Below are 26,347 nucleotides of genomic sequence, written 5' to 3' on the forward strand. Positions count from 1 at the left end.
AACATTTATGCTTACCTTCTAAATTAATTTCTTTCATGGTGGCAACAGTCCATGAGTTTTGGTGTTGGTTTATTTCCCTACCTCGTTTGGCTATATGTCAGAGTAATTTACCAGTGAGGTGGGAGGGGTTTTATAAAGCTAGGAAATAAATAAATTCATCAAGTGGGGGGTTTGCTGTCCTTTTAACCTTTTTTATACAAACATATACTTACATTTCTTAGCTGATTCTAGATGAAAGTGATGCAATTCCACCATTGCAAGAGCATAGCACATGGTCTCAGGGAATATCACTCATCGGGTACATGTTGAACAGAATTTCACAAACACTGTATTTTTGCTGTTTACTGGACTAAAATGATATTTAAGCCATATTATATACGCATAGTATTTATTTAGCTATATGTGCAGCATTACAAACAACCCGTGTGGTACGCAAAACATTTTATTTAACAAAATTAGCATTGTTTTTCTGCAGTCCAATAATACACCCCTTCAAAAAGATGTTTGAGTTTATTAGGGACATATTACATTTGAACATTCAGATAAAGGAACAGATGGTACAAAGTAATGCATTATCGCACAATAATATATAACAAAATGTGTGGGGAGTCACATGACAAATATCACCTATGGGTTTTGTTGTACACAAGACATAGAATTCCCGGCAAACCGAACTTGATAAAGCAGCAATGTTTCAGATACAGTGCAGCAAAGACACAATGAAGTGCACACGTATGGTTTAGTGAAATTGCTGTAACATGGCTTTTCAGTCGCACATTTTGAAGCTAAGCAACGTTCCAGTAATGTAATTACCAATGACAAGCAGCAGGTGGTGCTATTATGTTTAGATGTCGTGTTAGTGCCTACACCAGTGCAAGGCTTAATTAATATTAGGGGATGTTTTCCTTTCAACAAACATTTAACAGCACTACACAAATGCAATGCACACAAAAAAGTACAGTTTATAAATGTAGCCTATGCTACCGGCTTATTAATTCATTCATTTGACTTTTTTTTTTGCAACAGCTCTTGACCTGTTTGGAGAAGACTTTATTGAGAGCAGCCTGTCCCATTGTTGCTGAGGAATTCCTGAGCCAAATTGAGCATCTTTTTCACAGCACCTTTAAATGTGCAAAGGACACAGAGGTGGAACAGGAAGAGCAGAAAATGACTTTTGACAGAGCCAGTATTAGTCCTGTACCTGAAAACATTGACCAGCAAAAAAACTAAGCACTCCTTCTGCATCCGTGGAGATATTGTGTTAAAGACTGAAAATAAATCCTTATTCAGATCCCTGCGGGAGAATAAATGGTCACGTTTGCACAAGAAATACAAAACCTAAACTGTATGAATGGCCCTCATTAAAAAGGCCGCTAATTACTTACACACTTTGTCTCCTACAGGACCTTTTATTTCTTTAGGGAATTGTATTAAATATAGTTTTATTTCATGGTTATTTTAAGATGAGAGCAACGTTAACAGTTCCAATCATTTTATAACTAAAAAACACAAAGCAGGGGTCATATTTTACAATAAACTATTTTAAGTTTTGAATAAATAGATCAACGTGAGGAATGTACAGTTGTACTTCATGACAATGTTTTAAAGGGACACTAAACCATTTGAGACTGTTACTTTTCAGAACATTTATAATTGTCCCTAATTGACCTCCGTAGGATAACTTAGTTACAATATGGCAGTACCCCTTTCAAAACTTTATATTTATTTTGAAATATTTCTATAACGACTATAATTTAAAACAGATCTGCATGTTATTTGCAGTTTAATCTTTGCTTTGAATACATCATTATGTCAAACATTTTAATGTCCCTTTAATTCCTAGCAGCTAAGCACACGTCATGAAGCAAGGGAGATAATGTATCTCATAACATGAGTCTCATTAACGCCCAAGGACAAGTTACATTATTCAGTTTGTGAAATTAAACCGATTAAATTATTTCTCATTTTCCTCTAGTTTCATATTGTATTATGACCACAAAGTTGACTATTAAATAAATATGTATATATTGATTTTGTGATTAAATACAAATAAACCTAAATGACTATTGTTTGCTTGTACCTTATGTCCTTCAAATTGTTACTAGGTAGGAAAATAAATATCTAAATGGTTTAAGGGTAAAATAAGCATTCAGATATTTTTTTAATAATTTTTTTCTTTGATTTATTGTACATATGGCACTATCAACATTATAGTTTGTTTGACAGAATTGTTAATCTGGGATAACTCACTTTAAGGCACGGGTGTTTACAAGGTGCCTCCACTTTCTATCCCATCCTACCCTGTTAGCTTTTCACTTCTCAAATCTGAATACACATTCATGCCACTGGCTTATTCCTAACCCCCTTTCTGTGACTACTCAATCTGTAGGTTTCTGGAACTTTGTTTGATTGCATCTGAAAAGGTTGTGCACCAAACTTGCACGTCAAGCAAGTATTTTCCTTGTTTCATAGAGAAATAAATTGGAAAGTTGATTACAATTGAATGCTCTATCTGAATTGTGAATGTTTAATTTCAACTTTTCCACCCTTTCAATGAGCAGTACTATAGCTAGATATGTCATTGGTTTGGCTTGCACAAGGTCAATATCTGCTGGCAAAATGTTATAGCCATGGGAAAAAGCACACAGGGTCTAGATAATTTTCTACTTCCTATATATTCACATCATTAATTTGCTAAATAAATAAAAATCCTCCCAGTACTCAGTTTGGAACATGAAGGGCCAGATAAAAAGCATTTTGGCCTTAGATTAGACATGGGTTAAGCACATAGTCTGTTAGTTATCTTCGTCAGAGGAAGAATAACAGTCTAATCCTAGGATCCCTTTCACTGTGTTACTGGAAGATGCTTCAGTCCGACTCTCTTGCCTTTCTGCAGACATTGTGTGTCCTTGTTGATCCTGATGATGTGACAAGAGAATCTCTTTTAATCTGTTTGTACAGCTTTCACTAGAATTATAGGATGACCTGAGCCAAAGATCTTTAGGGCGAGATTTTTTAATGTTAAATTCAAGAGGTTTATCCTGTACTTGCAGATGAACATTTGTGCAACCTGATGTTGGGTCTTTGTCTTCTCCAACACAGCAAGTGTCCTCCTCTGAGTCACTAACATCATTCTTTACACTATCGAGGATCGGAGTACACAGCAACCTGGTCCCACCATGTTCCCCTTGAAATACACAATATTATAATTGATAAAAACCTGTAACTGGTGAACAGATGCAACTTCTACTTAAGACCATTATATAAGCCATTAGAGCATATAATGTTATCACTAGCGACGCTGTAATGCTATGCATTTAAACCCCACTGCTTGTCCAAAGCGGACACTGACGCTGATCCAATCAGCAGTGCTAGTCGCACAGGATTAGATTAAAGGGACATATTGCACTCATTTTTGTCTTCCACTAATGAAGGTAATTCAAGAAGTTGTTTTTTTTATGTTTTTGCAATAAATAAATCCACTTTCTTCTATCAAGCTTGTACAGGGTTGTGACACCCACCAAAGATAGGGGAGTTGTTAAAGTGACATTAAACTGCTAAGCACAACTACATTTTATTCTGTTCCTTCAGCTCTTTACAAATCAGTTCTCCTATTTTAATAGCTTAAAGGTGCGAGATGCTGAAGCTCTGCCTCTTCATTCTGGGCACCGCCATCTTGGAACAAAGGTATTCTCATAGCCTATGACAGAAGTGCACACTCATAGATCGATTATAGTGCCCACTTTTTTACAGCTGTATAATTTGCTTGGAGTTAGGGTGCACAATACTTTGTGTGAGCTTTACATTTTTCTTTCTAATGACACGATGAGTCCACGGATCATCATTAATTACTGTTGGGAATATCACTCCTGCCCAGCAGGAGGCGGCAAAGAGCACCACTGCAAAGCTGATAAATATTACCTCCCTTCTATCCCACCCCAGTCATTCTCTTTGCCTACGTTAGAGCAAGGAAGTGGTAAAGTTAGGTGTTAGTAAAAGATTCTTCAATCAAGAGTTTATTATTTTTTTTTAAGTAGTGCAAGATTGTGCTGCTTTGTTCTGGGATGTAGCCGTAGTCCATATCCGTCTCTTCAGTAGAGCAGTGGTGGCTTTAGAGCAATGGGTAATTGTGGGACATAATTCTCACACTGCCTCCCATGTAATTTATGCTGCCCTAATCCTGATAGCCTAAGTGAGATTACTCAGGCTTTATCTTTTCTCCACAGGGCTATGTGAGGGAGAGGACCTCTCAAACCCGGTGAGCTGCCTTGCTGTCTGGCATATTTACAAGGTAAGTGCTGACTTTTTATTCTGGGTCTGGGAAATAAAAGATCTCAGAGGAAGTGGAGCACTTTATTTACCGGGACATAGAGCCTCCTATAAATAAGAGGAGGGGATTATATGACAGCACTTTTTAGTCAGGCACCGGGGCTGAGGACTCAAGATGAGGTGTTTTTCACTGCTCACGGTCGCTTAAATCGCTGGGGAGATTGGCTCAGTATGCAGTGGTTTCACTGTTCACATACGGCACTGGCTAAGCAGCTGCCTAGCAAGTTCGGAAGGTTGTAAAGAGGCTTGACAGAATGTTTAACTCCCGGTGCCTCAACTATAACAATTAACATGGCGACCGGGAGATTGCCTTTTGAAACACCCACGATGGGCGGAGCTATGTGTGGCGCCAATTTGCGTTGCACACCGCTTTCTCTGCACTTCCTGTTATCGGAAGGAACGGAGCAGAGTCCTCAGTATGTATTGAATTCCTAACACATGAGTAAACACTCTGATTACTACACCCTGTGAAATGTTAGTGCCACTTTATAAAACCAGACAGCGTTACAGCTGAGTTCCGGATCTTTTTCTGTGAGGATTATAACTGGTCCCAGAAGGGTTAATAGGCACCTCAGCAAGGTTTAGCTGAGGTGTAGAGGGGTTATGCAGTATTTGCGTACCTAATTAACCTTTTCTGCACACAAAAATAAAAAAGTTAACTTTTAAAATTTAAAGAGACAGTAACGTTTTTCTGTTTAAATATTAAAAAATGTAATAATTTTATTTGAATAATTCATCCATTGTGAGGCAGAATGGACAAAGAGGCCCTGCACTTGTTCCTTATATTTTTGATGCCAATGTGGTTCCCAATCCCTTTCTGTTCCTCATATGTTGAGAGAATTTTAAATTATAGGGATAGACTTTTTTTTTCTGAGCCAACTCCTTCTAAAGCAGATGCTGTTCAGGAGTCTAATGACAATGTTCAATATATTCCGCAACTGTCTCCTCAAGTGTCCCAAAATTTTTATTGCCCACACATGCAGTGCCCTGCGCTTCCTCTCAAACTCCACCTGGAGTTACCTTGCAAAATAAAGGTTGCTAATACAGTAGTGGCTATTCCGAATTTTTCTTTCCAGAAGCCTGAGGAAGATACAGTACTTTGGTAGTATCTGAGGGGGAAATTTCAGATGAGTCAGTGAAATGCCTTTATCTGACACTGAGGTTGTTTCCTCCAGGTTTAAGCTTGAACACCTCCGTTTGTAACTTAAGGAGGTTTTAGCTACTCTAGACGACTCTGTCGCTACCGATGTAGTCAATCCTTCAAAGTGCCCTCCATGGTGGAAGTATTTCCTGCACCAGACAGGGCTACAGAGATTATGGCTAAGGAATGGGAGAATCCGAGTATCCCCTTTTCTCCATCTCCTAATTTTAAAGGGATATTTCCTATAGCATCCCGTTCACCGTTTCCACCTCAGACTTCTACAGTTAATCATGCTCAGGCAGTGGAACGGAGATTATGCGGATCTGTCTCCGTGATTACAGCTGGAGCAGGAGACAAGGGATCTCTAATTTAGTGGTTGTCTCAGGATCATCTCTCCCAGGGAACCTGCTTTTGCAGATCTTCCTGGGTGATTGTGACAACAGATACCAGCATTCTGGGATGGGGAGCAGTTTCGGGCTCTCTAAAGGCTCAGGGAACATGGACTCGGTCGGAGTCTGTTCTACCCAGAAACATTCTGGAATTGAGAGCAATCTTCAATGCTCTCCTGGCCTGGCCTCGGTTAGCTTTGGCCCGGTTCATCAGGTTCCAGTCGGATAATATAACTTCAGTGGCTTACTCCACCCGTCAGGGAGGAACTCAGAGTTCCTTGGCCATGACAGAGGTAGCTAAGATCATTCAGTGGGCGGAGACCCACAATTGCTGTCTGTTGGCGATCCACATTCCAGGAGTGAGAAATCTGGGAGGCGGACTTCCTAAACAGACAGACCTTTCACCAGGGGAGTGGGAACTCCATCCGGAAGTGTTTTCCAGCCTGATTCTTAAATGGGGTCAGTCGGAATTGGATCTCATGGCGTCTTGGCAGAATGCCAAACTCCCGTGGTACGGGTCAAGGTCTAGGAACCCTCAGGATGTACTGATAGATGCTCTGACGGTACCTTGGAATTTCAGTCTCGCATACCTATTTCCTCCGTTTGCTCTTCTACCTTGGGTCATTGCTCGAATCAAGCAGGAGAGGGAGTCGGTGATCCTCCTTACACAGGCGTGGCCTAGCAGGATTTGGTATGCAGACCTGGCGGACATGTCATCTCTTCCACCTTGGAGACTTCCTTTGAGGAAGGACCCTCTAATTCAAGGACCTTTCTTTTATCCAAATATACTTTCTCTGAAGCTGACTGCTTCAAGATTGAACGCTTTATTTTATTCAAGCGTGGATTTTCGGAATCTGTCATCGAGACCATGATTTAGGCTCGTAAACCTGTGACTAGGAAGATTTACCATATGATATGGCGTAAATATCTATTCTGGTGTGAATCCAAGTAGAGTTCGGATTCCAAGAATTCTGTCCTTTCTCCAAGAAGTTTGGAGAAGGGATTATTGGCAAGTTCCCTAAAGGGTCAAATATCTGCCTTGTCTATTTTGTTACATAAACGTCTGGCGGACTCCCAGATGTACAATCGTTTTGTCAGGATCAGGCCTGTATTCAAACCAGTTACTCCTTCTTGGAGTCTTAATTTAGTTCTTAAAGTTCTTCAAGGGGCTCCGTTTGAGCCGATGCATTCCTTAGATATTAAGTTATCTTGGAAAGTTTTGTTTGTTGCTCTTTCATTTTCTTTGTAGATTTTCAGAGCTCTCGGTATTGCAGTATGAGTCTCCTTTTTACGTACTAAATTAGGGTTTCTCCCTAAAGTAGTTTCAGACCAGAACATTAATCACAAGATTGTTGTTCCTTCTTTGTGTCCTACTCCTTCTCAGGAGGAACTGCCTCTACACAATCTGGACGTGGTTCGTGCACTAAAATTCTATTTACAAGCGACTAAGGATTTTCGTCAGTCTTCTGTTTAACGTATGGGACAGAAAGCTACTGCTACTTCTCTTTCTTTGTGGCTGAAGAGTATAATTTCATTTGCCTATGAAACTGCTGGACAGCAGCCTACCGAGGGAGTAACGGCTCTTTATACGAGGGTTGTTTCCTCTTCCTGGGCATTCAAAATAAAGCCTTATAGAAGTTTTGCAAGGCTGCAACTTGGTCCTCTCTTCAATCTTTTTCAGACTTCTATAAATTTTTACTTTTTAGCCTCGGCTGAGGTTGTTTTTGGGAGAAAGGTTCTTCAAGCAGTGGTGCCTTCGATTTAGGTTTCCTGTCTTGTCCCTCCCTTATCATCTGTGTACTCGAGCTTGGGTATTGATTCCCAACAGTAATTAATGATGATCTGTGGACTCATTGTGTCATTAGAAAGAAAACAAAATTTATGCTTACCTGATAAATTTATTTCTTGACACGATGAGTCCACGGCCCGCCCTGTTAGACAGGTTGTTAGTATTTTATAAACTTCAGACACCTCTGCACCTTGTTACTTCCTTTCTCTCCTTTACTTCGGTCGAATGACTGGGGTGGGATAGAAGGGAGATGATATTTATCAGCTTTGCTGTGGTGCTCTTTGCTGCCTCTTGCTGGGCAGGAGTGATATTCCCGACAGTAATTAATGATGATCCGTGGACTCATTGTGTCAAGAAAGAAAGAAATTTATCAGGTAAGCATAAATTTTGTTTTTACACAGTTTTAGAAAATACATTTTAAATACTCAAGAACTATCTATAGCAATGCAGCCAGAGCACGAATATAACACCTCCAGCTCTGTATCATGCCCCTAACCTGTAACACATTATAGAACTGTCATTGATAAGTAAACGCAGCCTGTGACAGAAATAATGTGCGAGAATATCTGTGCTCCAAGATAGCAGCCCTCAGTACATAGAGGTAGAGCTTCACCACCTGACAATTTTTCAGGGGTTAAAATAGGGACATGGCTTTAAATAGAGCTGCAGCAACAGGAGGAAAACCCATAGCATAATGAGTAGTAATACTAGAGTAGCTGTGCCCAGCATTGTACATCTGCAGATACATAATATATTTCTATGGATGTGTTAATGTCCCTTTAACCTATTGTGCCTATACATTTGTCTCATTTCTGTAAATAAGTTAAAACCTCTTTCTCCCTCGATATCTGAAGAAAATGACTGGTACCCCAATATATATCAGCAATGTCATTACAATACCGGAGTCTGACGCACTTCCGTCTGCAGTCCTCTTCCTGCTGTAGCCTCTTTGCTTCCAGGGGTGGTCTTTGCAAGTGGGATCCAACCTGCGCAGCTTCCACAGAAAACTCTGATACTCCTTTTTCAGTGATTCAATTTTTTCTTGAAATTCTTGTATTTTTCTGTCAGAATAGTGTGTCAGCTGGCTCTGCTGTAATGTATATCAATAAAAAGCATTGCCACTGTTATTATATAGTGACCTGCACTAGATTTTATTGCCCTGACAAAGCCTTTTTTTATCACACGTGTCTCCCTCATGTGCCGGTCACTCAGTAAATATTAAATCTTAGAGACATACAAGTGTAAAAATAAAATGTTCTTTTTTTCATTTACAGGGTTTCATTTTTTTTAATATCATCTAATTTTTCTGTATGGTAAACACAGTGAAGGTTGTGCACCCAGCATGCTCCCTTGCTGCAGAATGACCCTATGTAAACAGGGTTATTTACCTGCTCTTACCCAAGGTAATCCTTAAAATCTGGCCTGAAGACTGGTTTAAAAACCCCTGTTACAGAGTAACATATCAGCCGGTCTGTTTTGTTCTTTTTTATTTATTTTTTTAAAACAAATAGACATCCTTTTTACTGCAATTATTTTTAAATACCCAAACTCCACCAACCATTTGGCGGAGCCGGCCTGAGCTTTAGTCTGCAGACTACAACACTAGCTATAGTCATAATGCTAGTATAAAGTACTCTGTTTTTTAGTTGTTAAAGCCAATTAGGGAAAATATGTAGCAGGGTTAGCCTTGGAGTCAGTAGGAAGCATTTCATGTTCTGAAATATAGAAAATTGGCACTTTTCAAAGCTCAATTACATGAAAAGGGACCAAAATAAATAATAATATATTTTAAAGTTGTTTTACTATGAGTTTATAAAAATCTCAAGATGTTCACTTTACTCTCTCTGCATAGGTTAAAGACCGTTATATACAAGCAACAGCGCAACAATAAAATGCTCTAATATATTTTTAAACTTTTAAGTTCTATTTAACCCCTTAATAACAGACGCCGTACGTCCTTAAAAAAAATAATACAGTTAATGCCTGAGGACGTACATCATCGGTCTTGGAAAGCAGTAGAAAACGATCCTGATCGCTTCCAGCTGCTTTCTTGTTATTGCAGTGATGCCTCAATATCGAGGCATCCTGCAATAACCTTTCTTACCCCTCCGGTGCAGAGGGAGCCACTCTGTGGCCCTCTCTGCACCAGAAATCGATGGCCAGTATCGTTGGTGGGAGCTAGTCTAGGAGGCAGGTGGGCGGCCATCGATGGTTACTATCAGTAAGAGGGGGCGGGGTCGCTGGGGGCGGAGCAGGAGGAAACCGCTACACTAGAGAAAAATGTTGGTCAATAAGTGGGAGGGAATGAATACAAAAAATGATCTAAGGAATCTGGGAGGTTGGTCTTTGTGGTGTGGGGGGGGGGGGGGGAAGCTACACTACAGAAAAAAAATGTATTTTTTTTTTCTGTAGTGTAGCTGCCAGTACCCAAGATGGCTCCCAATAAGGCAGAGGGGGAGGGTTAGAGAGCCGTTTGGGGGGGGTGGGGATCCTACACATCAGCATATGTAAATATGCTTACAAATATATATATATATACCCCTTTTATTTTAGTACTGGCAGACTTTCTGCCAGTATTTAGGATGGCGGGGACAATTGTGGGGTGGGGGAGGGAAGGGAGCTGTTTGGGAGGGATCAGGGGGGTGTGATGTGTCAGGTGGGAGGCTAATCGCTACACTAAAGCTAAAATTAACCCTGCAAGCTCCCTAATTAACTCCGTCACTGCTAGCCATAATACACATGTGATGCGCAGCAGCATTTAGCGGCCTAATTACCAAAAAGCAACGCCAAAGCCATATAGGTCTGCTATTTCTGAACAAAGGAGATCCCATAGAAGCATTTACAATAATTTGTGCCATCATTGCACAAGTTGTTTGTAAATAATTTCAGTGAGAAACCTAAAATTGTGAAAATGTAGCGTTTTTTAAATTTGATCGCATTTGGCGGTGAAATGGTGGCATGAAATATACCAAGATGGGCCTAGATCAATACTTGGGGTTGTCTACTACACTACACTACAGCAAAAATTAACCCTGAAAGCTCCCTAATAAACCCACTCACTGCTGGGCATAATACACGTATGGTGCACAGTGGCATTTAGCGGCCTTCTAATTACCAAAAAGCAACGCCAAAGCCATATATGTCTGCTATTTCTGAACAAAGGGGATCCCAGAGAAGCATTTACAACCATTTATGCCATAATTACACAAGCTGTGTGTAAATAATTTCAGTGAAAAACCTAAAGTTTGTGAAAAAATTTGTGAAAAAGTAACCGATTTTTTTTATTTGTTCGCATTTGGCAGTGAAATGGTGGCATGAAATATACCAAAATGGGCCTAGATCAATACAGTACTTTGGGATGTCTTCTAAAAAATGATATATATACACACACATACACATATATACACACACACACATACATATATACACACACACACACATACACATACACATACACATACACATACACATACACATACACATACACATATATACACATACACATATATACACATACACATATATACACATACACATATATACACATACACATATATACACATACACATATATACACATACACATATATACACATACACATATATACACATACACATATATACACATACACATATATACACATACACATATATACACATACACATATATACACATACACATATATACACATACACATATATACACATACACATATATACACATACACATATATACACATACACATATATACACATACACATATATACACATACACATATATACACATACACATATACATATACACACACACACACATATACACACACACACATATACACATACACATATATACACATACACATATATACACACACACATATATACACATACACATATATACACATACACATATATACACACACACATATACATATATACACACACACATACACATATATACACATACACATATATACACACACACACATACACATATATACACATATATACACACACACATATATACACATACACATATATACACATACACATATATACACATACACATATATACACATACACATATATACACACACACACACACACACACATGTCAAGGGATATTCAGGGATTCCTGACAGATATCAGGGTTCCAACGTAACTAGCACTAATTTTGAAAAAAAGTGGTTTGGAAATAGCAAAGTACTACTTATATTTATGGCCCTATAACTTGCAAAAAAAGCAAAGAAGATGTAAACATTGGGTATTTCTAAACTCAGGACAAAATTTAGAAACTATTTAGCATAGGTGTTTTTTGGTGATTGTAGATGTGTAACAGATTTTGGGGGTTAGAAAAAGTGTGTTTTTTTCCATTTTTTTTCCTCATATTTTATCATTATTTTTTTAGTAAATGATAAGATATGATGAAAATAATGGTATCTTTATAAAGTCCATTTAATGGCGAGAAATACGGTATATAATATGTGTGGGTACAGTAAATGAGTAAGAGGAAAATTACAGCTAAACACAAACACAGCAGAAATGTAAAAATAGCCTTGGTCCCAAACGGTCAGAAAATGGAAAAGTGCTGTGTTCATTAAGGGGTTAAACAACAATTTCAGGAGGGGGGGGGTTATCAGACCATGATGCACTTTTACATTATAGCTTTAGTATTCAAAATGGCAAAATCCCACCTCCCAAATACAAAAAACAAAGCGTAATTTTTACAGTAGACAAAGTAACCAGTGTGCGATTTATAAAAATAATTTACTGAAAAGAATGGCTGTTTTTTGTTATGTAATTAGATAAACTGTGTTAAAAAAAAGGTAATTTAACTCTGCAAATTGTGGCCTTTCTAATTCCTGTTAAAAGTGGAAGTGCAGGCCCAGACAAAGTGACGGTCAATTTAGATGAATTTGTGCCCGGTTTTTAATAATCCTATTAAAAACAAGGGCACTTTAATTCATCAAAACTGACATTTCACTTGTTTTCTTCAAAAACTTACCTTTTAATCTTCACAGCCGCTTCAGCGATTCCCCCGGCCATCGGAAGCCTCTTCATACATCAGAAATGACAAATCAGGCTTCCTCCAATCACGGCTTTCCCCCCGGGGGGATCATGGCCAGAGGCAACGCCGTGATTGGAGGAAGCCGGATTCGTCATTTTGGACCTGCAAAGAGGGCTTGCGACGGGCGGAGGAAGTGCTGCAGTGGATGTCAGGATTACAAGGTAAGTTAATGAAGAAAACGAGTGAAATGTCAATTTTGATGAATTAAAAAGTGCCCTTGTTTTAATAGGTTTATTAAAAACCAGGCACTAATTCATCTAATTGACCTTCACTTTAACTTCTATTATCTAGTTAGCTTTGTTCTCTTGGTATCCTTTGTTGAAAAGCATACATAGGTAGACTCAGGTGCAGCAATGCACTACTGGAGCTAGCTGTTGATTGATGGCTGCAGGTCTCTTGTCACTGACTCACCAGGTATGTCTACTCCCTGAACGCTTAGATATTCTCTTCAACAAAAGGATACTGAGAACAAAGAAAATGTGTTGTTATTAGAAGTAATTTGGAAAGAAATTGCAGGCTCTATCTGAATCATAAAAAAGTTTACATTTTGACTTTAGTGTCCGACACTGCTTTACGCTTCACACTCTGTGACCGGTTTATAGAAACCCTAAGTTACAACATGTAATGTTTAAAGGGAAATCCAAAAATCTTCTTTTGTGATTCAGACAGAGCAGCAATTATAAAAAAAGTTTCCAATTTACTTCTATTATCAAATTTGCTTTGTTTCAGAGATACGTAGGTAAGTGTCTGTAGCACTATATGGCAGGAAATAGTGCTGCCCTCTAGTGCTCTTGCTAATGTATAACATTGTTATATAACTGCTGCCATCTAGTGCTCTTGCTAATGTATAACATTGTTATATAACTGCTGCCATCTAGTGCTCTTGCTAATGTATAATATTGTTACAAAACTGCTGCCATCTAGTGCTCTTGCTAATGTATAACATTATTATAAAACTGCTGCCATCTAGTGCCCTTGCCAATGTATAACATTATTATAAAACTGCTGCCATCTAGTGCTCTTGTTAATGTATAGCATTGTTCTAAAACTGCTGCCATCTAGTGCTCTTGTTAATGTATAGCATTATTATAAAGCTGCTGCCATCTAGTGCTCTTGCTAATGTAGAACATTGTTATAAAACTGCTGCCATCTAGTGCTCTTGCTAATGTATAACATTGTTATAAAACTGCTGCCATCTAGTGCTCTTGCTAATGTATAACACTGTGTTAAAACTGCTGCCATCTAGTGCTCTTACTAATGTATAACATTGTTATAAAACTGCTGCCTCTAGTGCTCTTGCTAATGTATAACATTACTATAAAACTGCTGCCATCTAGTGCTACTGCTAATGTATACCATTACTATAAAACTGCTGCCATCTAGTGCTCTTGCTAATGTATAACATTGTTATAAAACTGCTGCCATCTAGTGCTCTTGCTAATGTATAACATTGCTATAAAACTGCTGCCCTATAGTGCTCTTTCAAATGAATAACATTCTTGCAAAATTGCTGCTATATATTGTTATAAAGCTGCTGCCATCTAGTGCTCTTGCTAATGTATAACATTATTATAAAACTGCTGCCATCTAGTGCTCTTGCTAATGTATAACATTGTTATATTGTTATAAAACTGCTGCCAGCTAGTGCTCTTGTTAATGTATAACATTGTTATAAAACTGCTGCCATCTAGTGCTCTTGTTAATGTATAGCATTATTATAAAGCTGCTGCTATCTAGTGCTCTTGCTAATGTATAACATTGTTATAAAACTGCTGCCATCTAGTGCTCTTGCTAATGTATAACATTGTTATAAAACTGCTGCCATCTAGTGCTCTTGCTAATGTATAACATTGTTATAAAACTGCTGCCCTATAGTGCTCTTTCAAATGAATAACACTCTTGCAAAATTGCTGCTATATAGAGCTCCAAACACGTGCACGCTCCTGTACTTACATCCCTGCTTTTCAGCAAAAGATGCCAAGACAACAAAGAAAATCGAATAGAAATAAATTAGAAAGTTGTTTAAAATCACATGCTCTGTCTTAATCATTAAAGAAAAAAGTGTTGGCTTTCTCGTCTCTTTAACCCTTTCCCACTGTTAGAACATTCCATGTCTGTTCTAACTGCACTGGGCTTTAGACGGCATGGAACTTCATAGCCATTTGGCGTCCTGAAGCCACAGCCGCTTCCTAAATGGGATCCAGGCTGGAGGGCGTGCCTAGCTTTAAAGACACTCCCCCCTGACCCAATACCATCATTAAAATCACGCAATAGCATGAACGATTGCGCAATTTCAATTTTTATTTTGACTTACTGTCATGTTTATGTGCATTCGCTTAAGGATGCAAAACAAAGACAAGCAGCTCTGGAGTGCTCGTCTGGCTCTGCTCGCATTAAAGGGACATTAAACACTTTAAAATGTCAATATAAAATGATAAATCGTATAATTAAAAAAAAACTCTGCAATATACTTTCATTATTTATTTTGTGCCCCTTTTCTGTAATTCTATTCTGAAATTGTGAGCTTTTCCGTTCCTGTTAGAAATGGATGTACAGAACACTGTTATGTTCCACACAGCCATTGGCTGCACACTCTAGTGAGCTATTTATAACTGTCCCTAATTGGCCACAGCAGAGAAGGTAACCTAAGTTACAACACGGCAGCTCCCATTATTTTATAGACATTAAAACTTTATACTTATTTTGTCAATATTTAAACGGCTAATGAAACTTTAAAAAATCCATCTACATGTTAAATCTTTTCTTTGAAAGCATAATTCTATCTAGCATTTATTTGGTGTTTAATGTCCCTTTAAGGCAGAGTACACACAAGGTGGAACACTCAGAAAGTCTTATTGCAGCATTATTAACTGCAGCATCTGGAGTGCACATGTACAGTATACGTAACCCTGTAACCAAGCAGACCTTGGCAGCAGTTACTGGGCAAACTGAGGAGGAATCAAATAATTAAGTGTTCAGTTTATGCCAACAGCGCAGTTCTTAAACAAAAACACATATGCTTAACATATGAAGATTTTCCTTGCATATAAAGTGGTCTTTGCTATGGAAAATAAAGAAATGTCTATTAACAAAGGCAACTTGTCTTTCAACAGATTTTTTTTTGTAATCGGTGCCTAAAGGACTTAAATTAAAATTATTTGCACAATAGCCATTCAGAACATTAACCACTGCACTACTCTGCAAATACAGCAATTATACTATATTTAAGATACACACTTGGCCAGATTCACTAATAATTACTTCAGTTTCTATGTTATTCCATTCTATAAAGATCACATCTCTCTGATAACATAGGGACTGGAGAGACTCTTAGTGAATCTACTACACATTTTACAAATTAAAAAGATAGGCTTTCCACCTATAACTTGAGAAAGTGTTCAGTTACCATAAGAGCAGATCAGTACAACCATATAAATAGCTATGTTCTGCTAATTATTTAGCTGTGCCTTCAGCTTATGAGCCCTTGCAGGGCAGGCCTGGTTATAAGAGCCTGCACATCACAATTTAAGAAGCAATGGTCATAAGACGTGTACTTCCTAACCTCTCTGCCACATCAGAGTTGACGGAATAAAATCAAATCAAATCAGACCTTCTGGGGGTGATTGACAAACTCATGCAACTACTTGCAGAATTGTGCAATCTTACTTTGCACCAGTAAATACTGATCACGAGAATCAGTCATGTGCATACACATTTCTTGCTTGGGAACCATGTCCGTACACACACCACCTTCTTAAATTTTGGTCCTAGGTTCAGCAGGTCTGTGCTAGCATAAGGAGTGAATGTGAGAAGGTCTATGACAAGGGAGATATCATCCATACTCAACAGTCATAAGTCTTTGGCTTATTTGCTATCTTAAAATAACCATAAGAAATGTTGTTTTATGGTCAGTCGTCTACACCAGGGCTTGACAAAACCAGGCACCAGGGAGTCACTGGTGATTTAAAATTAGGTCTTGGCTCCCTGGATTAGAATCCCCAAGATACCTATGGGTTTCCAACAGCTGGCTGCTACCAGCCACACCTAAAAATAGCTTTGTGCGGCTGGATCCTTTCTATGCCTCACAGAATATATATATATATAGATATAATATATATCTATCTATATCCATCTATCTTATGGCCAAAAGTTTGACAAATTTGTCAAGCCCTGACTTACACAAAGAGGACAACTTTAATTTCCAGTGATTGTTATATCCAGTAGACCACTCACAGCATTAGAATGTCTCAATATGGCACATACAAGTGAGAGCTCTAGCTTCTGTGAAAATGTTTAAAACCAGATGCAGATATCCTTAGCTTTGCTAAAACTAAATTTGAAACAGTGACATGTTTAAACATTGTCTTCAAAGACCACAACTGTCTATGTACTGTTACATCATGCATAGCCAAGCAATGTCTCAAAATGCCGATTACATTGTGTGATGTCACCAGGTACTACTGTGCATGACTATATCGTTATTAAAGGGACACTGAACCCAAAAATCTTCTTTCGTGATTCAGATAGAGCATGCAATTTTAAGCAACTTTCTAATTTACTCCTATTATTCTTTGTTCTCTTGCTATCTTTATAGAAAAAAAGAAGGCATCTAACACGGGTGACATAAAGACAACCACTAATGACATTACACTAGCTTTCAGGGACTACTATGACAGCCTTTACAATATAAGACGCGACGCGGGGGAACCTAACTTGGATGAAATATCAGACTCTCTCTCTGACCTAAATCTCCCTAGACTCTCAATAGAACAAAGGGATGAATTAGACGCCCCGTACTCAGAGGAAGAGCTTCTTGAGGTGATATCCTCTCTCCCCACAGTTAAGGCCCCAGGACCCAATGGGTTTGGAAACTCCTACTATGTACAGTTTAAAGAAATATTATCGCCATACGTTTTACATTACTATAAAAGCATAGATGAAAATGAGGACTTTTCCTCAACATCACTTCAAGCACATATCTCAGTAATACTCAAACCTAGTAAGTCTTCAGACCAAATAACTATCGCCCGATTTCACTTATTAACACAGATATAAAGATATTTGCAAAAATAATAGCTAATCGCCTAAAACGGTTCCTTCCTAGCCTCATACATAATGACCAGGTGGGCTTTGTCCCGGGTCGCGAAGCTAGGGATAACACAGTTCGTAATACTCACCTAATCTGGCATATAACAAATAAAAATATCCTTTCAGTTTTGATATCAATAGATGCCGAAAAGGCCTTTGACCGCGTCAATTGGTCATTTCTGAGATCATCCCTGGAGGCTTTCGGCTTAGGCTCTACTATTCTAAAACGAATATTTGCATTATACGCATCTCCCAGTGCTCGAATTTTAGTTAACGGTTCCCTTTCACCCTCATTAGAAATGGCACACGTCAGGGTTGTCCCCTTTCACCACTACTCTTCACTCTTCTTATTGAAACATTAGCCACCAAGATCAGGAACAATACAGAGATTACAGGCATAATAATAGAACAGGAAGTATATAAGATATCTTTGTTCGCAGATGATATCCTCTTCACCCTAATCAACCCCATAAAATCAATCCCACTGCTTTTAAAAGGAGTTCTCTACCTTTTATAACCTAACAAATCTTTTAATAAATCAGAGCAAATCTGAAATTATGGGCTTTAGCCTTTCGGAGAACTCGGTGGAATCGATCAAAAGAAGTTGTCCATTTAGATGGTGTAGGGGGGCAATGAAATATTTAGGTATATACCTGCCCGACTCTTTTAACAAGATATTCCAGGTTAATTATCTCCCAATTAAGACATCAATTATGAGTGACCTCTCATCCTGGAGTTCAAAGAAACTGTCCTGGTGGGGACGTATAAATACTATAAAAATGAATATTTTTCCCAGACTCTTCTATATCATGGAAGCGCTGCCAATCCTTATACCTCCTAAATATCTTCCCCAGATGCAAAATTTAATCAGCTCTTTTGTGTGGCAAAGGAAACCACCAAGAATCAATAAGAACACCATGTTCCGATCCAGGCTACAGGGGGGTTACCCAATCTAGAGGCGTATAGAATATCCATATTCCTGCAGAGGATACTAGACTGGAGGGTGGGAGCAAAACAAAGGAGATGGGTATGGCTAGAGGATTACATGTCCCCAGACCTCCCATTAGCTAGTTTATGCTGGAGACCTGACTTCCATGAGAAATCTAAAGGGCTCGCCAATCCAATCACTAGGGAAACTACCTCTCAATGGGACTCGGCCACTAGACACTTCCCTTGTCTTTCATCTAACCCGGGCCCCTTGACATCACTACTTTATAACACTGACTTCTCTTTATCTTCCCAAACTCAATCCACTTTAACAGATCCGAAGTTTGAAGACATTTCTATACATCATGTAACGGCAAACGAAACTATATGCACACAAGACCAACTGATGGAGAGGGGGTACGACTGGGCGAGAAATTGGTACTCGTACAGGAGATTATATCATTACATTTACACCCATAAACATAGGAACAATATGGTTCGTTCGCCTACTAACAGAGAAATTATATCTATCTAAATCCCCAGTACGACATTCACTTTCTATCATATATAAAAGCATAACTCAACCACCACCAGGTAATTTACCATATTCTGTCGAGATGTGGGAGAGGGAGCTGGGAACTATTATTCTACCACAAACAGCGTCCAATATATTTATAAATACTAAAATATCCTCTTCCTCAGCCTCTATCCTGGAAACCAATTACAAAATTCTGCACTGCTGGTACCTAACCCCCCGTAAGTTACATCAGTTATACCCCAAAGTCAGCAACAAATGCTGGAGATGTGGACACGTTGGAAGTGGAATGGGGCATATGTGGTGGTGGTGTTCCCAGATAAACCATTATTGGTATGAGGTAATGCATGAAGTAGAACACATTTTACAAATCACTATACCACACGACCCCCAGATATGGTTATTAAATAAATCTACCCAATTGCCCTCCAAGCACCTTATTCCATTATTTAGAATATTCACTAACAGTGCTAAAATACTAATAGCTAAAGTTTGGAAGTCGAAAAACATTCCCTCTTTGGCAATGTGGAGAGATAAGGTCACTGAACTACTAGAACTCAAGCAATATTATGTGTATAAGAAAGGTAACACAGAATGCTTTTCTATGCTACATGCAATCTGGGACGATTATATTAAAAAATAACACGTAATTATCTAATGTTTTGGGAAATATACTGTGAATTGATATATGGAGTATGGTGAGTAGATACAAAGACCTTAATGTAAAATACTATATACCATGGTAACTTATGACCTGAGATTGAACTGATGAGCTGAATTTTTCTTTCCCCCCCTTTAACTTGCTTTATTATTAAAAAGTAATAGTAAAAAGAGTCTGTAACACAGCCTAAGAAAAGTGTTTATTTATGTTTTCAAATTTGTTATTTGATTTTGTTATTGTAATTAACATGCAGATTCAATAAAAAGAATTTAATTAAAAAAGAAGGCATCTAAGCTTTTTTTCTTGGTTCAGAACTCTGGACAGCAGTTTTTGATTGGTGGATGAATTTATCCACCAATCAGCAAGGACAACCTAGGTTGTTCACCAAAAATGGTCTGGCATCTAAACTTACATTCTTGCATTTCAAATAAAGATACCAAGAGATTAAAGAACATTTGATAATAGGAGTAAATTAGAACGTTGCTTAAAATGTCATGCTCTGAATCACAAAAGAAAAAAATTGGGTTCAGTGTCCCTTTAATGATGGATGAGTCTCAGGAAATAAAGCAGCACTTAAGCATGCAGGTTGCTTTGTTTCTATGATGCAGGAAGGTAATGCACATGTAGTGTCTACCCCTTTAAATAAATGGCAACAGGCTATATTATTGGGAACGTATGCACATACTTTTGACAAAGATAACTTAAATATACATAGTGAAGGCAAGAAAACAAAATGATAAACTCTAAACAAATTGTCTACACATTCTATTATTGTCTTACCTCTAAGTAGTATTCTATCTCATTTTTAATGCTGGGGATCCATTTCTTGACATCCGAAGCCTTATGTAAGGCAGACTACAAGACAAAGAGAAGTAGTTAGACTCTGGAGCAATGAGAATATGTTCTCTGGAGTGATGAATCACGCTTCACTATCTAAAGTCTGATGGGTATGGTGGATGGAGAATGCTACCTACCAAAATACATAGTGCCTGCTGTAAAGTTTAGTGGAGAAGGGATAATGGTCTGGGCTGTTTTTTAGGGTTCGGCTACGCCCCTTAGTTCCAGTAAAGGGTCATCTTAATGCTACTGGATACAGAGATATTTAAGACAACTGGGTGCTTCCAACTTTATGGAAACAGTTTGGGGAAGGCCTTTTCCTGTTCCTTCATGATTATGTCCCTGTGCACAAAGCGAGGTCCATAAGGCCATTGTTTGACAAATTTGGTAAAGAGGAACTCGAGTGGCCTACACAGAGCCCCGACTTCAACCCCATTGAACACCTTTAGGATGAATTGGAATGCGGACTGGCAGCCAGACCTTCTCGTCCGACGTTAGTGCCTGAATTCACAAGTGCTCTTTTGGCTAAATGGGTATAAATGACCACAGATGCACTCCTAAATCTTGTGGAAAACCTTCCCAAAAGAGTGGTGGCCGTTATGGCTGCAAAGGAAGAGCCAACTCCACATTAATGCTCCTTGTCTTGGAATGAGATGTTTTTGGTCAGGTGTCCACATACTTTTGGCCATATATGATATTTTAGTCCAGTTATGACCTTATAAAATAACTATTTTTAAATGTATCTGTCTTATCATATCCAAAAAAAATCAAAAAGACAGTCCAGTCTCATGATACATGGAAATGTTTATTTGTTTTTAAATGAAACAAGCTTTGTTAAATGAACATGACTTTGTCCTGGCCTCATCAATGAATGTCCCTCTAGCCAGGGAGCAAGGAATCACTGTTTAAGTTCCTTGAATACCCCTTGGGAGACAAACCTACACGTGTCACAGAAAGAAATATTAACAAAAACCTGAAAATAAACTATTCATAGGGAAACACAGACCTAAATCTCTTTCCCCACTGCAAGAGATTCATGTCTGTGTTATCCTAAGAATGATTTATATGCACTTTACTGCTTAGAGGGATTTAGCTACACCCTACTGCTAAATCTCAACAGGCAGAAATATACATCTTGGGAAAAAGAGCATATTGGTTATAGCCTGTCCTTTGTGATGAGATCAGATTAATATGTAGGGCCTGTGAGTTAAAGGGACATTATACACTTGATTTTTTTTGCATAAATGTTTTTTAGATGCTCCATTTATAGAGCCCATACAGGGTTTTTTTTGGAGGGGGTTTAATGTACAGTATTAAGTTTTGCTTATTTTTAAATAACATTGCTCTGATTTTCAGACTCCTAACCAAGCCCTAAAGTTTTAGGAGAATACCAACGTTCACCTACTCCAGCTTGCTCCTGTTTGTGTAAAGAGTCTTTTCATATGCAGAGGAAGGGGGAGTGTCTGCTATTTCCCACTTGCAGTGGGTGTTCCAGCTACCTTTTTAACAGAGCTAAATTGGGAGCTTCTAAGTAAGTTTTTAAATGGTTTTATACTGGATTTTTATATCAGTATCGGTGCATATTCTTCTTTATAGTAATATCTATTACATGCAGTTATATGAAAATTGGTGTATACTGTCCCTTTAACAATCTGCACTTTAATTAAGCACCATCTACAGAACACACAAAAAATCAGTAGCTGCTTTTACTTGTGTGTATGACTATTACTCAGGGTTAACTTATTATTTATTTATAAAGCTCCAACAGATTCTGCAGCGCTGTCCATGGGTACAAAGATAAAAGTACAGTACAATACAATATAAAAGACACCAAAGTTTAACAAACAAATACAGGGGGAATTGAGGGCCCTATCCCCATGGGAACTTACTATCTAGATGGGTAGGAGGGTGAGAAACAGGAGGTGGGGACTGCAAATGTGAGAATGATGTTAGTGTGGAGTTAGATGAGGGCTAGATGAGGGCAGCTATTAGGCAAGTGGAATTCATTTGTTACTTATTTGGAGATAGGCTTCCCTGAACAAAAAGGTCTTTAGGGAGGGTTTAAAGGAGGAAAGGTTAGGGGAGAGTCTGACAGCTTGAGGAAGTGTATTCCAGATGGTTGGTGCCGCATGAGAGAAGTCCTGTAGTCTAGCATGGGAGGAGGTGATGGTTGAAGATGCAAGGAGCAGATCATTGTTGTATCTTAGGGGTCGGGCTGGAGCTTATTTGCTGATGAGTGAGGACAGGTAGGGGGGGGGGGCTGCGTTGGTTAGGGCTTTGTAGGTCAGGGTGAGAATTTGGAATTTGAATTAATTTCTGCTGTGAATGGGAAGCCAGTGAAGGGACTCACAGAGACGTGCAGCGGATACAGAGCATCGGGAGAGGTGGATTAGCCTGGCAGATGCATTTAGGATGGATTGAAGAGGGGAGAGGCGGGAGAGAGGGAGGCCAGTTTGTAGGTTATCACAGTAGTCATGTCGGGAAATTGCCAGGGAGTGGATTAGCTGTTTAGTAGTTTCAGCACTCAGAAACTGACGAATGTTGGGGATATTGTGTAGGTGGTTGCTACAGGATAAAGAGAGCAATTGGATGTGGAGTATGAAGGACAGATTGGAGTCAAGTGTAACTCCTAGGCAGCAGACATGGGGAGATAGTGGTGCTGCCAACAGTGATTGAAAAGTTAGAAACTGAGGTTGAATTAGAGGGGGGGGGGGGAGCTCAGTCTTGGACATGTTGATTTTCAGGTGGCGAGAGGCCATCCAAGAAGAAATGCCAGATAAGCAGTCACTGATGTGAGAAAGGACAGAAGGAGAGAGTGCAGGGGTGGATAAGTAGATCTGAGTATCATTAGCATAGAGGTGATAGGTTGAAGCCATAGCTACTGACAAGTTTACCCAGTGAGGAAGTATAAATAGAGAAGAGTAGAGGACCCAGAACAGAGCCTTGAGGTACTCCAACAGACAGAGGCAATGGATAGGAGGAGTCGCCAGCAAAGGAGACCGAAAAGGACCTATTAGGGAGATAAGAGTGGATCCAGGAGAGGGCAGTGTCAGAGAGCCCAAGGGAGCTGAGAGTCCGTAGGAGAAGGGGATGGTCAACAGTGTCAAAGGCAGCAGACAGGTCAAGTAAAATAAGTAAGAGTAGTGGCCGTTGTTTTTAGCAGAAAGAAGATCTTCTCCTGTGTAACTAGTAAATAGCACCTCATATTTGTGTTTCTAACCAACTTACCAACCTAGGTCTTTTACTGTAAACTTCCTTGAGATGACCCTCTGTAACAAAACAAACAAAAAATATTAAACTATAAATGAAAATGAATATGATAAACTCCCAGCTTGTACCTTTTTGATGTTGTGCAATAATAATAATAATAATAATAATGTTGGTGATTTCTAAGTACACCATTTAATTCTTTTGGTAATATGATAAAATAACTAGTTAAAAAGGGGGGGGGGGGCAGCCCTGCCTCATGGGATCTTGGAATAATTGTGGTGATTTAGCATCAACAGAATATTGGTGTTGCTGAGAAGAACATTATCTCTCAAAATTATTGTTTTTTAGGGATCTAAGTCTTTATGTGTCCAATGCCAGCAACAATGATATTTAGGGACAGTAAACACCTTGTAATTACAAGACATTTATGTTGTGTTGCTATAGAATTACATATCAGCCCGGCCGAGTCTAAAGGTTTTTAAAGCAACATTCTTTTTACTGCAGTTATTTTTCAATAGCCAAATTCCACCCACCATTTCCCAATTTAGGCTTTAGTCCACAGACGACAAGTCTAGTCATGGTCATAAAGTTAGTATTAAGTGAGTTGTTTTGCAGTTGTTATCTGATAAAGCCAGTTAGAGACAGATAAGTAGGAAGGTTAGCCTTGATAATTCTGCAGGGTGCATTCCAAAGGTCTTAAAATTAGAAATTGCTCCATTTTCAGAGATAAATTGCATGTAACGAGGGCAAAATAAATAATAAAAACATAATGCAAAATTGTTTCATTATGCATATCTAAATATTTTAGAAAAAACTGCCAAGGCGTCTATGGTCCCTTTAATTAAAAAGGTACAATCTACTGCTTGTGGCTCCAAAGTGTGACTTCACCTTTGTTTGTTCCTTTTGCAACAGTTAAAGGGACAGTGTACTGTAAATTTGATTTTCCCCTAATGTGCTTACAATGACATGTTTTACCAGCTGCAGATTATAAAATGTATGGTAAACTGTGTATTTGTGTTTATTTATGTATATCAAATAGCTGTCTCTGGTCATTTAAACTACAAACCAATTAAATTGGCTGATGTTCCAGGGAGAGTAGACCTCTTTAGCTTACCTCATATATTTACACAATATCCTTCTTATCTTATCTTTCTATGCACAGTGAGACCAAAACTTTGAGAGAACAGTGGAAAACTAACATTTTATCTCTCACTGGCAGCGTGATCACTTCAAAACCTTCTTGTTTACATAGCTTTTCTATAATACGTACTTAAAGTGATGAAAAAGCAGCTATTTCAAATAACAAAGTAAAAGTAAATGATTTGTCCGTAAACAATTTAATACATTCCAGCAGGTAACATGGATCATTAGGAACACAAAGGGAAGCAACAATATCATAATGAGATATGGGTGAGAAAATAATATAGGACGCTAAAATCAGATTTTACCACATTTAAGTATCACTTGTGCACTTACTGCTGTTTCAGTATCACTTTTGTAATACAATAAAATTACATGTTTAACTACAAATTAATTACTGTATTTGTGTATTCACAATGTTGGCTCCTAGATAAAATGTGGCATTTTCATTTCAATAAACAGCAAGTGATATAAGGCTGAAATAGTTAGTAAAGGGACATTAAACACTAAATACATGCTAGATAGAATGATGCATTCAAACAAAAGATTAGTCCATGACTAAAATGTAGATGTATTTTTTTAAAGTTTCATTAGTTGTTTAAAAAGTGACAAAATAAGTGTAAAGTTTTAGTGTCTATAAAACACTGGGAGCTGTCATGTTGTAACTTGTGTTACCTTCTCTGCTGTGGCCAATTAGAGTCACTTATAAATAGGTCATTAGAGTGTGCAGCCAATGGTTGTGCTGGATGTAACAGTGTTCTGCACTTCCTTTTCTAGGAACTGAAAAGCTCACAATTTCAGAATGGAATTACAGGCAAAGAGGGCAAAATAAATAATGAAAGTATATTGCAGAGTTGTTTTATTATATACAATTTATCATTTTATATTACCATCTCAAAGTGTTTAATGGCCCTTTAAATATTTGCAACCAACAGGCTAATACCATTCTGTTTGGAGCTATATTAGAATTGCACCGCCGTCTATAACATATTTGAACCTTGTACTGTATGTTTTTCCTATTAAACATTATTTGAACTAATGAAGATTTCCTTTTCCACCACTGCAGAAGCCTGAAATAACCTATTTGTCAAGCAAATCTTTAGATTGTACAGATCCGCTGTAATTAGCCCCACACGCAGTCACAAAAGCCAGGACCCCTACCCTCCTTCTCCTTCTGAAGCCAGAGCCTGTTGAGTCTGCCATGCTGCTTCTCCTCATTTCTGGCCATATTTG

At 38.4% G+C, this 26,347-nt stretch overlaps 2 protein-coding genes across 2 annotated transcripts in view; one reads left to right on the forward strand and one right to left on the reverse strand.

The window, feature by feature from the left end:
- MYSM1 (Myb like, SWIRM and MPN domains 1) overlaps positions 1-2,060 on the forward strand; it is a 287,009-nt gene extending 284,949 nt beyond the window's left edge. The window contains exon 20 of the mRNA XM_053693624.1: positions 1,027-2,060. Within this exon, the coding sequence (XP_053549599.1) occupies positions 1,027-1,230 (204 nt within the window). The 3' untranslated portion in view covers positions 1,231-2,060. The remainder of the gene's footprint in view (positions 1-1,026) is intronic.
- On the reverse strand, positions 372-26,347 carry LOC128641075 (uncharacterized). Its single transcript, XM_053693626.1, has 5 exons — positions 26,276-26,347; positions 23,993-24,033; positions 20,708-20,782; positions 8,549-8,738; positions 372-3,187 (listed from the first exon to the last, which is right to left on the reverse strand). Exons 1-5 carry the CDS (start codon positions 26,340-26,342, stop codon positions 2,796-2,798), a joined length of 765 nt encoding a protein of 254 aa, XP_053549601.1. The 5' UTR covers positions 26,343-26,347; the 3' UTR covers positions 372-2,795.

Source organism: Bombina bombina, chromosome 10 (assembly GCF_027579735.1).
Source record: "Bombina bombina isolate aBomBom1 chromosome 10, aBomBom1.pri, whole genome shotgun sequence".
NCBI lineage: Eukaryota > Metazoa > Chordata > Amphibia > Anura > Bombinatoridae > Bombina > Bombina bombina.

Coding starts and splice junctions, on each gene's coding strand:
- LOC128641075 (XM_053693626.1), bottom strand. CDS start 26,342: ATGGCCAGAAATGAGGAGAAGCAGCATGGCAGACTCAACAGGCTCTGG. Junction 20,783..23,992: donor ACAGTAAAAGACCTAGGTTG/GTAAGTTGGTTA, acceptor TTTGTCTTGTAG/TCTGCCTTACATAAGGCTTC. Junction 3,188..8,548: donor CGGAAGTGCGTCAGACTCCG/GTATTGTAATGA, acceptor GTGTATTTCAAG/GGGAACATGGTGGGACCAGG.